At 48.0% G+C, this 17,741-nt stretch overlaps 1 protein-coding gene across 4 annotated transcripts in view; it reads left to right on the plus strand.

The window, feature by feature from the left end:
- LOC123751070 (methyl farnesoate epoxidase) overlaps positions 1-17,741 on the plus strand; it is a 330,011-nt gene that overhangs the window by 92,356 nt on the left and 219,914 nt on the right. For 2 of the 4 annotated variants that reach the window (XM_069305551.1, XM_069305552.1), the window contains one exon: positions 17,242-17,350. The exons of the other annotated variants lie outside the window; for them this stretch is intronic. In XM_069305551.1, coding sequence (XP_069161652.1) covers positions 17,272-17,350 — 79 coding nt within the window. In that variant the 5' untranslated portion in view covers positions 17,242-17,271. The remainder of the gene's footprint in view (positions 1-17,241; positions 17,351-17,741) is intronic. 4 annotated transcript variants of the gene reach the window in all.

Below are 17,741 nucleotides of genomic sequence, written 5' to 3' on the forward strand. Positions count from 1 at the left end.
GTTCTGTTGTGGTCGTGGTCTGTTGTGACGCTGGTCTAATGTGACCCTTGTCAGTTGAAACCTTGGTCTGCTGTGAACCTGGTCTATTGTGACCCTGGTCTTTTGTGACCCTAGCGTGTTGTGACCCTGGTCTGTTGTGACCCTGGTCTGCTGTGACCCTGGTCTGTTATGGTCCGGGTCTGTTGTGACCCTGGTCTGTTGTGTCCCTGGTCTGTTGTGTTCCTGGACTGTTGTGACCCTTGTCTGTTGTGACTCTGGTCTGTTGTGACATTGGTCTGTTGTGACACTGGTCTGTTGTGACCCTGGTCTGTTGTGACCCTGGTTTGCTGTGACCCTGGTCTGTTGTGGTCCTGGTCTGTTGTGGTCCTGGACTGTTGTGACCTTGGTCTGTTGTGGTCCTAGTCTGTTGTGATCCTGGTCTGTTTTCCAGGTCTTTTGTGACCCTGGTCTGATGTGGTCCTGCTCTGTTATGACCCTGGTCTGTTGTGACTCTGGTCTGTTGTGACCCTCTTCTGCTGTGACACTGGTCATTTTTTACCCTGGTTTGTTGTGACCCTGGTCTGTTGTGACCCTGTTCTGTTGTGACCCTGGTCTGCTGTGACCCTGGTCTGTTGTGAACCTGGTCTGTTGTGACCCTGGTCTGTTGTGGTCCTGGTCTGTTGTGACCCTGGTCTCTTGTTGTCCTGGTGTGTTGTGACCCTTGTCTGTTGTGACCCTGGTCATCTGTGACCCTGGTCTGTTGTGAACCTGGTCTGTTGTGGTCGTGGTCTATTGTGGTCCTGACATATTGTGACTCATGTCTGCTGTGACCCTTGTCTGCTGTGACCCTGGTCTGTTGTGGCCCTGGTCTGTTGTGACCATGGTCTGTTGTGACCCTTTTCTGCTGTGACCCTGGTCTGTTGTGGTCCTTGTCTGGGATGAACCTGGTTTGTATTGACCCTAGTCAGTTGTGGTCCTGGTCTGTTGTGACCGTGGGCTGTTGTGGCCCTTGTCTGCTGTGACCCTGGTCTATTGTGGTCCTGGTCTGTTGTGACCCTGGTCTGTTTTGACCCTGGTCAGTTGTGGTCCTGGTCTGTTGTGAGCCTGGTCTGTTGTGGTCCTGGTCTGTTGTGACTCTGGTCTGTTGTGACCTTGGTCTGTTGTGGTCCTGGTCTGTTGTGACCCAGGTCTCTTTTGTTCCTGGTCTGTTGTGACCCTGGTCTGTTGCGGCCTTGGTCTATTGTGACCCTGGTCTGTTGTGACCCTGGTCTGTTGTGACCCTGGTCTGTTGTGACCCTGGTCTGTTGTGACCCCCTAGTGTGCTGTGACCCTGGTCTGCAGTGCCCCTAGTCTGTTGTGACCCCTAGTGTGGTGTGACCTTGGTCTGCTTTGACCCTGGTCTGATGTGGTCCTGCTCTGTTATGACCCTGGTTTGTGTTGACTCTGGTCTGTTGTGACCCTCTTTTGCTGTGACACGGGTCAGTTTTGACCCTGGTCTGTTGTGACCCTGGTCTGTTGTAATCCTGTTCTGTTGTGACCCTGATCTGCTGTGAACCTGGTCTGTTGTGACCCTGGTCTGTTGTGACCCCAATCTATTGTGACCCTGGTCTGTTGTGGTCCTGGTCTGTTGTGACCCTTGTCTTTTGTGACCCTGGTCTGTTGTGACCCTGGTCTGTTGAGGTCGTGGTCTGTTGTGACCCTGGTCTCTTGTTGTCCTAGTCTGTTGTGACCCTTGTCTGTTGTGACCCTGGTCTGTTGTGACCCTGATCTGTTGTGACCCCTAGTGTGCTGTGACCCTGGTCTGCTGTGACCCTGGTCTGTTGTGACTCTAGTGTGCTGTGACCCTGGTCTGATGTGACCCTGGTCTGTTGTGGTCCTCGTCATTTGTGACCCATGTCTCTTGTGACCCTGGTCTGTTGTGGTCTTGGTCTGTTGTGTCTCTGGTCTGTTGTGACACTGGTCTGTTGTTGTCCTGGTCTGTTTTGACCCTGGCTGTTGTGACCATGGTCTGTTGTGACCCTGGTCTTCTGTGACCCTGGTCTGATTTGACCCTAGTGTGCTGTGACCATGTTCTGCTGTGACCCTGGTCTGTTGTGACCCTGGGCTGTTGTGACCCTTGTCTGTTGTGGTCCTGGTCTGTTGTGACCCTGGTCTCTTGTGGTCCTGGTCACTTTTGATCCTGGTATCTTGTGACACTGGTCTGCTGTGACCCTGGTCTGTTGTGACTCAGTGTGCTGTGACCCTGGTCTGTTGTGACTCAGTGTGCTGTGACCCTGGTCTGTTTTGACCCTGGTCTGTTGTGACCCTGGTCAGTTGTGACCCAGTTATGTTGTGACCCTGGTCCGCTGTGATACTGGTCTGTTGTGACCTTGGTCTGTTTAGGTCCTGGTCTGTTGTGACGCTGATCTGTTGTGACCCTGGTCTGTTTTGGTCCTGGTCTGTTGTGACCCTAGTCTGTTGTTGTCCTGGTGTGTTGTGACCTTGGTCTGTTGTGACTCTGGTCTGTTGTGACCCTGGTTTATTGTGACCCTGGTCTGATGTGGTCTTGGTCTGTTGTGACCCTGGTCTGCTGTGACCCTGGTCTGTTATGACCCTGGTCTGTTGTGGTCCTGGTTTGTTATTGTTCTGGTCTGTTGTGACCCTGGTTTTTTAATTGTCGTCCTGGTCTGTTGTTCTGTTGTGGTCGTGGTCTGTTGTGACCCTGGTCTGATGTGACCCTGGTCTGATGTGACCCTGGTCAGTTGAAACCCTGGTCTGCTGTGACCCTGGTCTATTGTGACCCTAGCGCACTGTGACCCTGGTCTGTTGTTACCCTGGTCTGTTGTGACCCTGGTCTATTGTGACATTGGTCTGTTGTGACACTGGTCTGTTGTGACCCTGGTCTGTTGTGACCCTTATCTGGTGTGACCCTGGTCTGCTGTGATCCTGGTCTGTTATGACCCTGGTCTGTTGTGGTCCTGGTTTGTTATTGTCCTGGTCTGTTGTGACCCTGGTCTGTTAATTGTGGTCCTGATCTGTTGTTCTGTTGTGACCCTGGTCTAATGTGACCCTTGTCAGTTGAAACCTTGGTCTGCTGTGACCCTGGTTTATTTTGACCCAAGCGTGTTGTGACCCTGGTCTGTTGTGACCCTGGTCTGTTGTGACCCTGTTCTGCTGTGATCCTGGTCTGTTATGGTCCTGGTCTGTTGTGACCCTGGTCTGTTGTGTCTCTGGTCTGTTGTGTTCCTGGACTGTTGTGACCCTTGTCTGTTGTGACTCTGGTCTGTTGTGACATTGGTCTGTTGTGACACTGGTCTGTTGTGACCCTGGTCTGTTGTGACCCTGGTCTGTTGTGGTCCTGGTCTGTTGTGGTCCTGGACTGTTGTGACCTTGGTCTGGTTTGGTCCTAATCTGTTGTGATCCTGGTCTCTTGTTTTCCAGGTCTTTTGTGATCCTGGTCTGTTGTGGTCCTGCTCTGTTATGACCCTGGTCTGTTGTGACTCTGGTCTGTTGTGACCCTCTTCTGCTGTGACACTGGTCATTTTTGACCCTGGTCTGTTGTGACCCTGGTCTGTTGTGACCCTTTTCTGTTGTGACCCTGGTCTGCTGTGACCCTGGTCTCTTGTTGTCCTGGTGTGTTGTGACCCTTGTCTGTTGTGACCCTGGTCTGCTGTGACCCTGGTCTATTGTGAACCTGGTCTGTTGTGGTCGTGGTCTATTGTGGTCCTGACATATTGTGACTCATGTCTGCTGTGACCCTGGTCTGCTGTGACCCTGGTCTGTTGTGGCCCTGGTCTGTTGTGACCCTGGTCTGTTGTAACCCTTGTCTGCTGTGACCCTGGTCTGTTGTGGTCCTGGTCTGGGTTGAACCTGGTTTGTATTGACCCTAGTCAGTTGTGGTCCTGGTCTGTTGAGAGCCTGGTCTGTTGTGGTCCTGGTCTGCGGTGACCCTGGTCTGTTGTGGCCCTGGTCTGTTGTGACCGTGGGCTGTTGTGGCCCTTGTCTGCTGTGACCCTGGTCTATTGTGGTCCTGGTCTGTTGTGACCCTGGTCTGTTTTGACCCTGGTCAGTTGTGGTCCTGGTCTGTTGTGAGCCTGGTCTGTTGTGGTCCTGGTCTGTTGTGACTCAGTGTGCTGTGACCCTGGTCTGTTGTGACTCAGTGTGCTGTGACCCTGGTCTGTTTTGACCCTGGTCAGTTGAGACCCTGGTCTGTTGTAAACCAGTTATGTTGTGACCCTGGTCCGCTGTGATACTGGTCTGTTGTGACCTTGGTCTGTTTTGGTCCTGGTCTGTTGTGACGCTGATCTGTTGTGACCCTGGTCTGTTGTGACCCTGTTCTGTTGTGATCTTGGTCTGCTGTGACCCCGGTCTGTTGAGACCCTGGTCTGTTTTGGTCCTGGTCTGTTGTGACCCTGATCTGTTGTGACCCTGATCTGTTGTGACCCTGGTCTGTTGTGGCCCTGTTCTGTTGTGGGCCTGGTCTGTTGTGGTCCTGGTCTGTTGTGACCCTGGTCTGCTGTGACCCTGGTTTGCTGTGACCTTGGTCTGTTAATTGTGGTCATGGTCTGTTTTGACCCTGGTCGGTTGTGTTCCTTTTCTGTTGAGGAATTGGTCTGTTGTGACCCTGGTCTGTTTTGACCCTGGTCTGTTGTGGCCCTGGTCTGTTGTGGTCCTGGTCTGTTGTGACCCTGGTCTGTTGTGACCCTTGTCTGTTGTGGTCCTGGTCTGTTGTGACCCCTGATCTGTTGTTTCGCTGGTCTGTTGCTACCCTTTTCTGTTGTGACCCCTGGTCTGCTGTGACCCTGGTCTGTTGTGGTGCTGGTCTGTTGTGACCCTGGTCTGTTGTGACCCTAGTCTGTTGTGACCCTGTTCTGTTGTGACCCTGTTCTATTGTGGTCCTGGTCGTTTGTGACCCTTGTCTGTTGTGACCCTGGTCTGTTGTGGTCGTGGTCTGTTGTGACCCTGGTCTGTTGTGACCCTGGTCTGTTGTGACCCTGGTCTGCTGTACCCTTGGTCAGTTTTGACTCTGGTCTGTTGTGACCCTGGTCTGTTGTGACCCTCGTCTGTTGTGACCCTAGTCTGTTGCGACCCGGGTCTGTTGTGACCCTGGAGTGTTGTTACCCTAGTGTGCTATGACCTTGGTCTGCTGTGACCCTGGTCTGTTGTGACCCTGGTCTGTTGTGACCCTGGTCTGCTGTGACCCTGGTCTGTTGTGACCCTGGTCTGTTGTGACCCTGGTCTGTTGTGACCCTGGTCTTTGTTGATGTCCTGGTCTGTTGTTGTCCTGGTCTGCTGTGGTCCTGGTCTGTTGTGGTCCTGGTCTGTTGTGACCCTGGTCTGTTGTGATCCTGGTCTGTTGTGGTCCTGGTCTGTTGTGGTCTTGGTCTGTTGTTACCCTGGTCTGTTGTGGTCCTGGTCTGTTGTGATCCTGGTCTGTTGTGCCACTTGCTTTTTTATATAATGATGTATTTTTTGTTAAAAATACGTTAATTTCAATCAACCAATATTTAAGACTCTTTTATTTAAGACAGGGTCATTTTTGACCCTGGTCTGTTGTGACCCTGGTCTGTTGTGACCCTGTTCTGTTGTGACCCTGTTCTGCTGTGACCCTGGTCTCTTGTTGTCCTGGTGTGTTGTGACCCTTGTCTGTTGTGACCCTGGTCTGCTGTGACCCTGGTCTATTGTGAACCTGGTCTGTTGTGGTCGTGGTCTATTGTGGTCCTGATATATTGTGACTCATGTCTGCTGTGACCCTGGTCTCCTGTGACCCTGGTCTGTTGTGACTCAGTGTGCTGTGACCCTGGTCTGTTGTGACTCAGTGTGCTGTGACCCTGGTCTGTTTTGACCCTGGTCTGTTGTGACCCTTGTCAGTTGTGACCCTGGTCTGTTGTAAACCAGTTATGTTGTGACCCTGGTCCGCTGTGATACTGGTCTGTTGTGACCTTGGTCTGTTTTGGTCCTGGTCTGTTGTGACGCTGATCTGTTGTGACCCTGGTCTGTTGTGACCCTGTTCTGTTGTGATCTTGGTCTGCTGTGACCCCGGTCTGTTGAGACCCTGGTCTGTTTTGGTCCTGGTCTGTTGTGACCCTGATCTGTTGTGACCCTGATCTGTTGTGACCCTGGTCTGTTGTGGCCCTGTTCTGTTGTGGGCCTGGTCTGTTGTGACCCTGGTCTGTTGTGACCCTGGTCAGTTTTGGTCCAAGTCTCTTGTGACCCTGGTCTGCTGTGACCCTGGTCTGTTGTGGTAATAGTTCACGGTGGTCCTGGTCTGCTGTGCCACTGGTCTGCTGTAATCCTGGTTTGTTAATTGTGGTCTTGGTCTGTTTTGACCCTGGTCTGTTTTGACCTAGTCTGTTGTGGTCCTGGTCTGTTGTGACCCTGGTCTGTTGTGATCCTGGTTTGTTGTGACCCTGGTTTGTTGTGGTCCTGGTCTGTTGTGACCCTGGTCTGTTGTGGCCCTTGTCTGTTGTGACCCCGGTCTGCTGTGACCCTGATCTGTTATGACCCTGGTCTGTTTTGACCCTCGTGTGCTGTGACCCTGGTCAGTTGTGACCCTGGTCTGTTGTGACCCTGGTCTGTTGTGGTCCTGGTCTGTTGTAACCCTGGTCTCTGGTGGTCCTGGTCTGTTGTGGTCCTGTTCTGTTGGGACCCTAGTCTGTTGTGGCCCTGTTCTGTTGTGACCCTGGTCTGTTGTGACCCTGGTCTGCTGTGAACCTGGTCTGTTGTTACCCTGGTCTGTTGTGACCCTGGTCTGTTGTGACCCTAGTGTGCTGTGACCCTGGTCTGTTTTGACCCTGGTCTGTTGTGACCCAGGTCTGTTGTGACCCTGTTCTGTTATGACCCTTGTCTGCTGTGACCCTGATCTGTTGTGACCCTGGTCTGTTTTGGTCCTGGTCTGTTGTGACCCTGGTCTGTTGTTGCCCTGGTATGTTCTGACCCTTGTCTGTTGTGACCCTGGTCTGCTGTGACCCTGGTCTGTAGTGACCCTGGTCTGTAGTGACCCTGGTCTGTAGTGACCCTGGTCTGCTGTGACCCTGATCTGTTGTAGTCCAGGTCTGCGGTGTTCCTGGTCTGTTGCGACCCTGGTCTGTTGTGGCCCTGGTCTGCTGTGACCCTGGTCTGTTGTGGTCCTGGTCTGTTGTGACCCTGGTCAGTTGTGACCCTGGTCTGTTGTGTCCCTGGTCTTTGTTGATGTCCTGGTCTGTTGTTGTCCTGGTCTGCTGTGGTCCTGGTCTGCTGTGGTCCTGGTCTGTTGTGGTCCTGGTCTGTTGTGACCCTGGTCTGTTGTGATCCTGGTCTGTTGTTGTCCTGGTCTGTTGTGGTCTTGGTCTGTAGTGACCCTGGTCTGCTGTGACCCTGATCTGTTGTAGTCCAGGTCTGCGGTGTTCCTGGTCTGTTGCGACCCTGGTCTGTTGTGGCCCTGGTCTGTTGTGACCCTGGTCTCTTGTGGTCCTTGTCTGTTGTTATCCGTTTCTGCTGTGGTCCTTGTCTGCTGTGACCTTGGTCTGTTTATTGTGGTCCTGGTCTGTTTTGACCCTGGTCTGTTGTGGTCCTGGTCTGTTGTGACTCTGGTCTGTTGAGGTCCTGGTCTGTTGTGACCCTGGTCTGTTGTGACCCTGGTCTGTTGTGACCCTGGTCTGTTGTGATCCTGGTCTTTTGTGACCTTTGTCTGTTGTGACCCTGGTCTGTTGTGGTCCTGGTCGGTTGGGACCCTGGTCTGTTGTGACCCTGATCTGTTGTGGTCCTGGTCTCCTGTGACCCTGGTCTGTTGTGACACTGGTCTGTTGTGACCCTGGTCTGTTGTGACGCTGGTCTGGATTGACCCTGTCTGTTGTGACCCTGGTCTGTTGTGACCCTGGTCTGTTGTGATCCTGGTCTTTTGTGACCCTTGTCTGCTGTGACCCTGGTCTGTTGTGGTCCTGGTCGGTTGGGACCCTGGTCTGTTGTGACCCTGATCTGTTGTGGTCCTGGTCTGCTGTGACCCTGGTCTGCTGTGACCCTGGTCTGTTGTGGTCTTTGTGTGTTGTGACGCTGATCTGTGGTGACCCTTCTCTGTTGTGACCCTGGTCTGCTGGGACCCTGGTCTGTTGTGACCCAGTTCTTCTGTGACCCTGGTCAGTTGTGACCCTGGTCTGTTGTGACACTGGTCTGTTGTGACTCTGGTCAGTTGTGACCCTGGTCTGCTGTGACCCTGGTCTGCTGTAACCCTGGTCTATTGTGACCCTTGTCTGCTGTGACCCTGGTCTGTTGTGACCCTGGTCTGTTTTGACCCTGGTCAGTTGTGGTCCTGGTCTGTTGTGAGCCTGATCTGTTGTGACCCTGGTCTGTTATGGTCCTGGTCTGTTGTGGTCCTGGTCTGTTTTGACCCTGGTCTGTTTTGGTCCTGCTCTGTTGTGGTCCTGGTCTATTGTGACGCTGGTATGTTGTGGTCCTGATATGTTGTGACCCTGGTCTGCTGTGACCCTGGTCTGCTGTGACCCTGGTCTGTTGTAACCCTGGTCTCTTGTGGTCCGGGTCTGCTGTGGTCCTGGTCTGTTGTGACTCTGGTCTGTTGTCGCCCAGGTCTGTTGTGACCCTGGTCTGTTGTGGTCCTGGTCTGTTTTGACCCTGGTCTGCTGTGACCCTGGTTTGCTATGACCTTGGTCTGTTAATTGTGGTCCTGGTCTGTTTTGACCCTGGTCGGTTGTGTTCCTTTTCTGTTGAGGAATTGGTCTGTTGTGACCCTGGTCTGTTTTGACCCTGGTCTGTTGTGGCCCTGGTCTGTTGTGGTCCTGGTCTGTTGAGACCCTGGTCTGTTGTGACCCTTGTCTGTTGTGGTCCTGGTCTGTTGTGACCCCTGATCTGTTGTTTCGCTGGTCTGTTGCTACCCTGGTCTGTTGTGACCCCTGGTCTGCTGTGACCCTGGTCTGTTGTGGTCCTGGTCTGTTGTGACCCTGGTCTGTTGTGACCCTAGTCTGTTGTGACCCTGTTCTGTTGTGACCCTGTTCTATTGTGGTCCTGGTCTTTTGTGACCCTTGTCTGTTGTGACCCTGGTCTGTTGTGGTCGTGGTCTGTTGTGACCCTGGTCTGTTGTGACCCTGGTCTGTTGTGACCCTGGTCTGCTGTACCCTTGGTCAGTTTTGACTCTGGTCTGTTGTGACCCTGGTCTGTTGTGACCCTCGTCTGTTGTGACCCTGGTCTGTTGCGACCCGGGTCTGTTGTGACCCTGGAGTGTTGTTACCCTAGTGTGCTATGACCTTGGTCTGCTGTGACCCTGGTCTGTTGTGACCCTGGTCTGTTGTGACCCTGGTCTGCTGTGACCCTGGTCTGTTGTGGTCCTGGTCTGTTGTGACCCTGGTCTGTTGTGACCCTGGTCTGTTGTGACCCTGGTCTTTGTTGATGTCCTGGTCTGTTGTTGTCCTGGTCTGCTGTGGTCCTGGTCTGTTGTGGTCCTGGTCTGTTGTGACCCTGGTCTGTTGTGATCCTGGTCTGTTGTGGTCCTGGTCTGTTGTGGTCCTGGTCTGTTGTGGTCTTGGTCTGTTGTTACCCTGGTCTGTTGTGGTCCTGGTCTGTTGTGATCCTGGTCTGTTGTGCCACTTGCTTTTTTATATAATGATGTATTTTTTTGTTAAAAATACGTTAATTTCAATCAACCAATATTTAAGACTCTTTAGGAATCGTACAAATGACGTTTTTATGGTGGATTTTTGCATGTTTATAAATTATGTAGAGTTGTCTCGTTTGTGTGGTTGTGATTTTGTTCTCCTCTAGCTGTACTCAGCTAGTTGTGCTTGTGCGGGTTTAGCTCTGGCTCTTTGGTCCCGCTTCTCAACCGTCAATCAGCTGGTGGACAGATTCATGAGCCTACTGGGCTGTATCATATTTACCTTTAAAACTGTGTATGGAGTCAGCCTCCACCACATCACTGCCTAAGGCATTCTATTTGTTAGCTACTGACACTGAAAAAAAAATATTTCTAATGTTTCTGTGGCTCATTTGGGTATTAAGTTTCCACCTGTTTCCCCTTGTTCGTGTTCCTCCCTTGCTAGTTAGTTTGTCTTTGTCCACCCTCTCAATTCCCCTTATAATTTTGTAGGTGGTTATCATGTCTCCCCTTACTCTTGTGTCTTTGATTCGATGTCTTTGTGTCTGAGATTCGTTGTCTTGTGATTCGAGTAAGTTTTCTTGTGTTTAACTAGGTATGGATTTCAGGCTGGAACGGCATACTACAAGATTGGTCTGACATAAGTGGTATATAAGGTCCTGAACGAGTCCTTACACAAACTTCTAATGACAGTTCCTTTGGTGGTCAATCTTGCATATGCCGCTGATGATATCCTTTTGATCTGGGCCTCTGGGGACAAGTTCGGTATGATATCCACCCGCAGATCTTTCTCTCTATTTGACTCTTGCAGGATTTCACCTCTTAGATGGCACCTTGTGTTCTGTCTCCTGCTACTTTCCTAATTTCATTACTTTACACTTTCCTGCATTAAACTTTAGTAGCCATTTTCTAGACCATTCCTCTAGTTTGTCCAGGTCTTACATATGTGGTATACAAAGTTCTGAATGACTCCTTACAGAGGTTCCTGAAGGGATTTCTGATGATAGCCAGCCTTGCATAAGCCCTCCGATGTTATTATTTTTATGTGGGCTTCAGAAGACAGGTTTGGTGTGATATCAACTCCTAGATCTATCTCTCTGTCCGTTTCATGAAGAACTTCTTCTCCCATTCGGTATCTTGTGCCTGGCCTCCTGATTCCACTGCCTAGTTTCATTACTTTACATATACTCGGTTTGAGCTTAAGTAGCCATTAGTTGGACCATTCATTCAGTTTGTCTAAGACATCTTGTAGCCTCATACTATCTTCCTCTGTCTCAATCCTTATCATAATCTTTGCAACATCTGCAAACAATGAGAGGAACGAGTCTATTCCCTCTGGGAGATCATTTACATATATCGGAAACAGCATAGGTCCAAAGACTGACCCCTGCATGACTACGCTGGTGACGTCTCGCCACTCTGAGACCTAACCCCTCACAGTGTATCTGTGTATGTTTGTTTGTTTGTGAATTTGTGTGTGTTTCTGATGGTTTCTGTCGGTTTTTGCTGTTATTGTTGATTTAAGGGCTACGAGGATCGTGGGATCGGATGTGCCACGGGGAAGGGTTAATCGCAAAGCCCGGAAAGGTGAAACGCCAAGCCTAATCGCGAAACGAGTAACGCCAATGCAAATTCGATGCCAATTCCCTATTTTTCCAAAAGTAGGGAAATGATAGGACCATTAAAAAGTGAGACAGGTCAGATAACTGATAAAGATGAAGAGATGTGTAGTATTTTTAATAAATATTTTATCTCTGTATTTACTAAAGAAGAACTTAACTCTATGCCTTCAGTCAAACAAGTCTATGTGGGTGGGGAGGAGGATAGGTTGACTAGTTTAGCAGTTACCGGGAGGATGTTATTAAACATATAGTGAAACTCAAGACAAACAAATCCCCAGAGCTGGGCGAAGTGTTTGCCAGGGTGCTTAAAGAATGCAAAGAGGAGCTTTGCGATCCATTGTCTTCCATATTTATTAAATCATTAGAGTCAGGCAGAGTGCCAGAGTCGTGGAAGGTTGCTAATGTGGTACCAATTTTCAAGAAAGGAGATATATCACTTGAACAAATCCACAAGGGTCGTGTATTGAAGTAAGGGCGAAGAACAACTTGTTGACAGAGCCCGGGTGCATGGGGGAATTGTGTAAATCCCCTGTTTGTGTCTTGGAGAGGGCAGTAGCACTCCCGGTTGCAATTCTTTTGACCATGTTGTGGCGCAATTGACTAAGGCACATCTGAGATCATCCCAGAGATAGGTTCGAACCCTCATCATGGCTCTTATGAATTTGTTCATTTGATGTATCACACTATTGTGATTTCTGTGTGTATAAATCACTTGCTTCAAATTATCGGTCAATTAGCTTAACGTCTATTGTGGGAAAGTTACTTGAATCGATAATTGCATATACCATTCGTCATCATCTCGAAAAAACATAAATTAATAAATGACTAACAACATGGCTTTACAAATGGCCGTTCATGTTTAACAAATTTGCTGTCATTATATTCCAGCATAGTTGAGTCAGTTGATAGTGGTAAGGTTTGTGGTGTTGTGTACCTTGACTTTAGCAAAGCTTTTGATACAGTGCCACATGAAAGTCTGATTATAAAGTTAGAGGCTCACGGTATTGGGGGTGCTATATTAAGTTGGATTAAGGCATGGCTATACCAAACGAAACAAAGAGTTATTATAAATGGAGTTAAGTCAGAGTGGAAAATGTTTTAAGTGGAGTGCCGCAAGGCTCTGTCCTGGGACCTCTGTTATTCATAATATATATAAATGATTTAGATTAAATTTTGTACAGCAATATTTGCAAATTTGTCGATGATACAAAAATCGGGAGGGAAATAAACACGGAAGAAGATTCGCTGTTACTTCAAGACGATCTAAATAGGGTTTTAAAATGATCAAAAGATTGGCAGATGCAGTTTAATGCTTATAAATGTAAGGTTTTGAGGCTAGGTAATGATGATAGAGTTACAAGATACGAGCTAGATGTGGTTGAGATTACAAAGTCGGATTGCAAAAGGGATCTGGGAGTTTTGATTAGTAAGAATTTAAAACCAAAGAATCAATGCATGAATGTTCGTAATAAGGCAAATAGGACACTTTGATTTATTAATCGAAGCGTTAGAAACAAGACACCTGGTGTTGGTCTTCAGCTATATCTTGCTCTGGCGAGGCCCATTTAAATTATGCTGTTCAGATTTGGTCGCCGTACTATTGAATGGATATAAATCCACTAGAACGCGTCCAGCGTAGGATGACAAAGTTAATCCCAAAATTAGAAACATGTCATATGAAGAAAGATTGACAAAACTTAAATTTCATTCTCAAGAAAGGCAAAGAATAAGGGTGAGACGATAGAGGTGTACAAGTGGATGAATGGGCATAACAAAGGGGGATATTAATAGGGTACTTAAAGTATCAACACAAGACAGAACACGAAAAAATGAGTATAAATTGGGTAAATTTAGATTTAGGAAAGACTTGGGTAAATACTGGTTCGGTAACAGGGTTGTTGATTTGTGGAACCAATTATCGCGTAACTTGGTGGAGGTGGGGTACCTCGATTATTTCAAACATGATTTGGACATACTGTATATATGTGAGTGAGATTGGGTGGTTATAAATAGAAGGTGCCTCGTATGGGTCACTAGGCCTTCTATTACCTTTATTCTTATGTTCTCAATGCCGAGACCCAAGGCGATATGTGCGGCAGGCGTCGTACAACCGGGCCGTTGAAGACGAATGCCAAACGGATGTATCAAGCGCTCGGCGTCGAGGTTGAACCAGGAGTCCTTGTGTGTTTATGTCTATTTTTGCCCATTTGTGTTTGTTTATATCTAATTTTGAGCATTTGTGTTTGTGTGTGTGTGTTTGTTTCTGTTTGTGTGTTTTTGAGTATGTGTGTTTGTGTTATAACGAATAGTAAAATCAAGAAAAATAAATGATAAAGATCAACATAGAGGGAGAGAGAGTGAGGGGGAAGGGAGGAGTGAGGTCAAGACTGAGGGCAGTAGTCAGGAGAAAGGGAAAGTTTAGAAAGATAGAAAATGGGATGAAGGGTAGACAAGAGGTATTAGTCTACCAGACTAGACTACCTGGTAGATTAGTCTACTAGAGGTAGTCTAGTCTATTAGACTATACTACCGTCTGTGAAGTGAACGGACGGTAGGTAGGAGGGGGAGGTAGAGGGACAGGGAAGGAAGTGGAAGGTGAATCGAAAGAGGTTGAAAGAACTCCTATATTCTGCACGACAAGAGTCTAGACTCCTTAGATGTTGAAATAGTTATAATTATAAGTTATAACTTAACAATAATAATAATAATAACTTATTATTCTCAACTTACGTTGAGAATAATATAAGTTTACGACAAACGTTCACGTGTAACTGTGAAAAATACTATAATTGTAACCTTAATAACACTTCATAGAATCAGACAAGAGTATAAGTGTCTACTGATTATTTGGGGAAGTAATTGTAATGACTTTACATTGTGTCTTAATATACTTATGGCAACGTTCTATAATGCACTATGAGCAGTTAGTTGTATAATGAACTGACTACACTGAGGACGGGTTGCCATTTTTGTTTCATATGGTGGAGCGGGTTAAGGCGTACCTGTTATGCCAGTTGCTGGAAGGCTTCTGTGCTGGCTAGGGTTCGAGTCTCCTGGTGGGAAAGTGTTCTAAAGTTGTATACTTAACTCTCGTGTTTAGGAGAGTTGTGCCTTAAGCAGAGACACTGTGTCTTCCCATATTAACAGGGACTTGATGAAATTAACGTATAAATGACCCCTCACTTGCTCTGGTGCTCTTGGGAGGTGTTGATCTTTGGGGTATTTAAATACTCCGAAATTACCATCTCTTTTAAGGGTCTGAGCGGGTGGTGGAGCGGGTTAAGGCGTACCTGTTATGCCAGTTGCTGGAAGGCTTCTGTGCTGGCTAGGGTTCGAGTCTCCTGGTGGGAAAGTGTTCTAAAGTTGTATACTTAACTCTCGTGTTTAGGAGAGTTGTGCCTTAAGCAGAGACACTGTGTCTTCCCATATTAACAGGGACTTGATGAAATTAACGTATAAATGACCCCTCACTTGCTCTGGTGCTCTTGGGAGGTGTTGATCTTTGGGGTATTTAAATACTCCGAAATTACCATCTCTTTTAAGGGTCTGAGCGGGTGGTGGAGCGGGTTAAGGCGTACCTGTTATGCCAGTTGCTGGAAGGCTTCTGTGCTGGATAGGGTTCGAGTCTCCTGGTGGGAAAGTGTTCTAAAGTTGTATACTTAACTCTCGTGTTTAGGAGAGTTGTGCCTTAAGCAGAGACACTGTGTCTTCCCATATTAACAGGGACTTGATGAAATTAACGTATAAATGACCCCTCACTTGCTCTGGTGCTCTTGGGAGGTGTTGATCTTTGGGGTATTTAAATACTCCGAAATTACCATCTCTTTTAAGGGTCTGAGCGGGTGGTGGAGCGGGTTAAGGCGTACCTGTTATGCCAGTTGCTGGAAGGCTTCTGTGCTGGCTAGGGTTCGAGTCTCCTGGTGGGAAAGTGTTCTAAAGTTGTATACTTAACTCTCGTGTTTAGGAGAGTTGTGCCTTAAGCAGAGACACTGAGTCTTCCCATATTAACAGGGACTTGATGAAATTAACGTATAAATGACCCCTCACTTGCTCTGGTGCTCTTGGGAGGTGTTGATCTTTGGGGTATTTAAATACTCCGAAATTACCATCTCTTTTAAGGGTCTGAGCGGGTGGTGGAGCGGGTTAAGGCGTATCTGTTATGCCAGTTGCTGGAAGGCTTCTGTGCTGGCTAGGGTTCGAGTCTCTTGGTGGGAAAGTGTTCTAAAGTTGTATACTTAACTCTCGTGTTTAGGAGAGTTGTGCCTTAAGCAGAGACACTGTGTCTTCCCATATTAACAGGGACTTGATGAAATTAACGTATAAATGACCCCTCACTTGCTCTGGTGCTCTTGGGAGGTGTTGATCTTTGGGGTATTTAAATACTCCGAAATTACCATCTCTTTTAAGGGTCTGAGCGGGTGGTGGAGCGGGTTAAGGCGTACCTGTTATGCCAGTTGCTGGAAGGCTTCTGTGCTGGCTAGGGTTCGAGTCTCCTGGTGGGAAAGTGTTCTAAAGTTGTTTCATATATTTGATAATATCTGTTACACAAAATCACTTGCTTCTTAGAGATGGATATTATAACTGGTAATAAATATATATTTAATTAATAATTTCCACATTTAACTAAAGATGTGTAACATTGTTTACTGGTGCATCGGTAAACGGTAAACAAATGGCGGTAAACAGTGAACATTTTACTGTGACACAAGAGTCAGAAGGATGGTGAACAATGAACATATTACAGAGACGGACGATCCTGACTTCAGGTGAGGGCCACTAACACTAGTGACCTAGACGAGGAAAGGAAGCTGGCGGCTTGTCGAAGGCTCCCCCATATTCCCTTGATGATCTTTTCCAGCTGTCCTTTAAAAGTTAACAAAGTTTTAGCATTTACGGCTTCGGCGGGTAGGCGGTTCCATGGGTCAATAACCCTGTGGGTGAAAAAAGCATCTCCTGTTCTCAGTCCTACATTATGGCTTGTTGAGCTTGAAGCCGTTGTTCCTTGTTTGTGTTACATCTAACCTTTTGAAGAAATTTTCCAGATCAACATCCTCCAAATTGTTCAGTATTTTAAAAGTTTCAATGAGATCTGCCCTGTCAAGCCTGGTCTGCAGTGTTGTTAGTCCTATGGCCCTCAACCATTCCTGATACGAGAGTTGACTTAGCTCTGGAATGACTTTTTGTTGCCCGGTGTTGCACTTTCTCTAGAGCAGCTGTGTCCTTCTGAAGATGTGGTCTTCATGCTTGGATACAGTAATCCAAATGGTGGCGCACCAGAGATTTATACAATTGAATCACTACCTTCTTTTCCTTAAGGTTAAAGGTAAGCTTCATTATTCCAAGGGTTTGGTTAGCTTTGTTAACTGGTGCCTCAACCTGCTGGGCAACTCTCAGTGAGTGGTGAATTTTGACTCCAAGGTCCTTTTCTTCATCAATCTGCTGTAATGTAATGCCGTGTGGCGTTGGTTACTATGCCTCACATGCAGGGTCTTGCACTTGTCGATATTAAAAAGCATTTGCCAATCTTCTCACCATTTGTTGAGTTCATGTAGATCTCTTTGTAAGGAACAAATCCACAAGGGCATAAGGGCCTCCACCAGCGACCCAAGGACGCAACAATCACGCACATTCTTTTCTCCTGTTACACCGAGCTTGTCCACACACTGCCTGCATCTTTTGGTACCGGACTATATGTTCCACAGCAATCTAACAGTCAAGAACCTGCGTCCGGGATGTTCCCGGACGCAGGTTCGAATCCTCGTCACGGCTCTTGTGGATTTGCTCTTAGTAAGGCTTCAATATCATTATAATTTCCCACTTTACCATAAATCTTTGTGTCATCTGCAAATTTGATGATGTGGTTTGTAATATTCTCATCTATGTCATTGATGTATATAACAAAAAGGGTTGGCCCCTAAATGGACCCCTGTGGCACCCCACTTACCACATTTCTCCAGTCAGTTTCATTCCCATTTAACACGACACATACGAGCGACACATAATACATTGATGCCTAAAAATATAACAAATGACAACACACATTTGCTTAAAATATTTACGGAATGTTGTGTTGGTCAGGTTGAGGAAGGCGTGAGTGAGAAGTGGACGATGTTGGCGATATTAGTGGTGACGATTGTGCTATGCTGCCTCTACCTTGCCTCTCGCAAGCCTCGGGGCTTTCCTCCAGGTAGGTACCTCATGCCTCTACTCTCACCTGCTGCCTCTAGCTCGCCTCCCGCAAGCCTCGGGGCTTCCCTCCAGGTAGGTACCTCATGCCTCTACTTTCACCTGCTGCCTCTAGCTCGCCTCTAGCATGCCTCGAGGCTTACCTCCAGGTATGTACCTCATGCCTCTACTCTCACCTGCTGCCTCTACTTCGCCTCCCGCAAGCCTCGGGGCTTCCCTCTAGGTATATACCTCATACCTTTACCCTCACCTGCTGCCTCAGGTGTCCTGCTTCCTCTGCTGCGCCTCTTCGCGAGCAATTTGGCCTGGGTTGGTATCCTGGCCGCCAATCCGTAACTTTACGCCTCTGTTTACCCAGCAGTGAATGGGTACCTGGTTGTTAAACGATTTGG

Source organism: Procambarus clarkii, chromosome 55 (assembly GCF_040958095.1).
Source record: "Procambarus clarkii isolate CNS0578487 chromosome 55, FALCON_Pclarkii_2.0, whole genome shotgun sequence".
Lineage (NCBI taxonomy): Eukaryota > Metazoa > Arthropoda > Malacostraca > Decapoda > Cambaridae > Procambarus > Procambarus clarkii.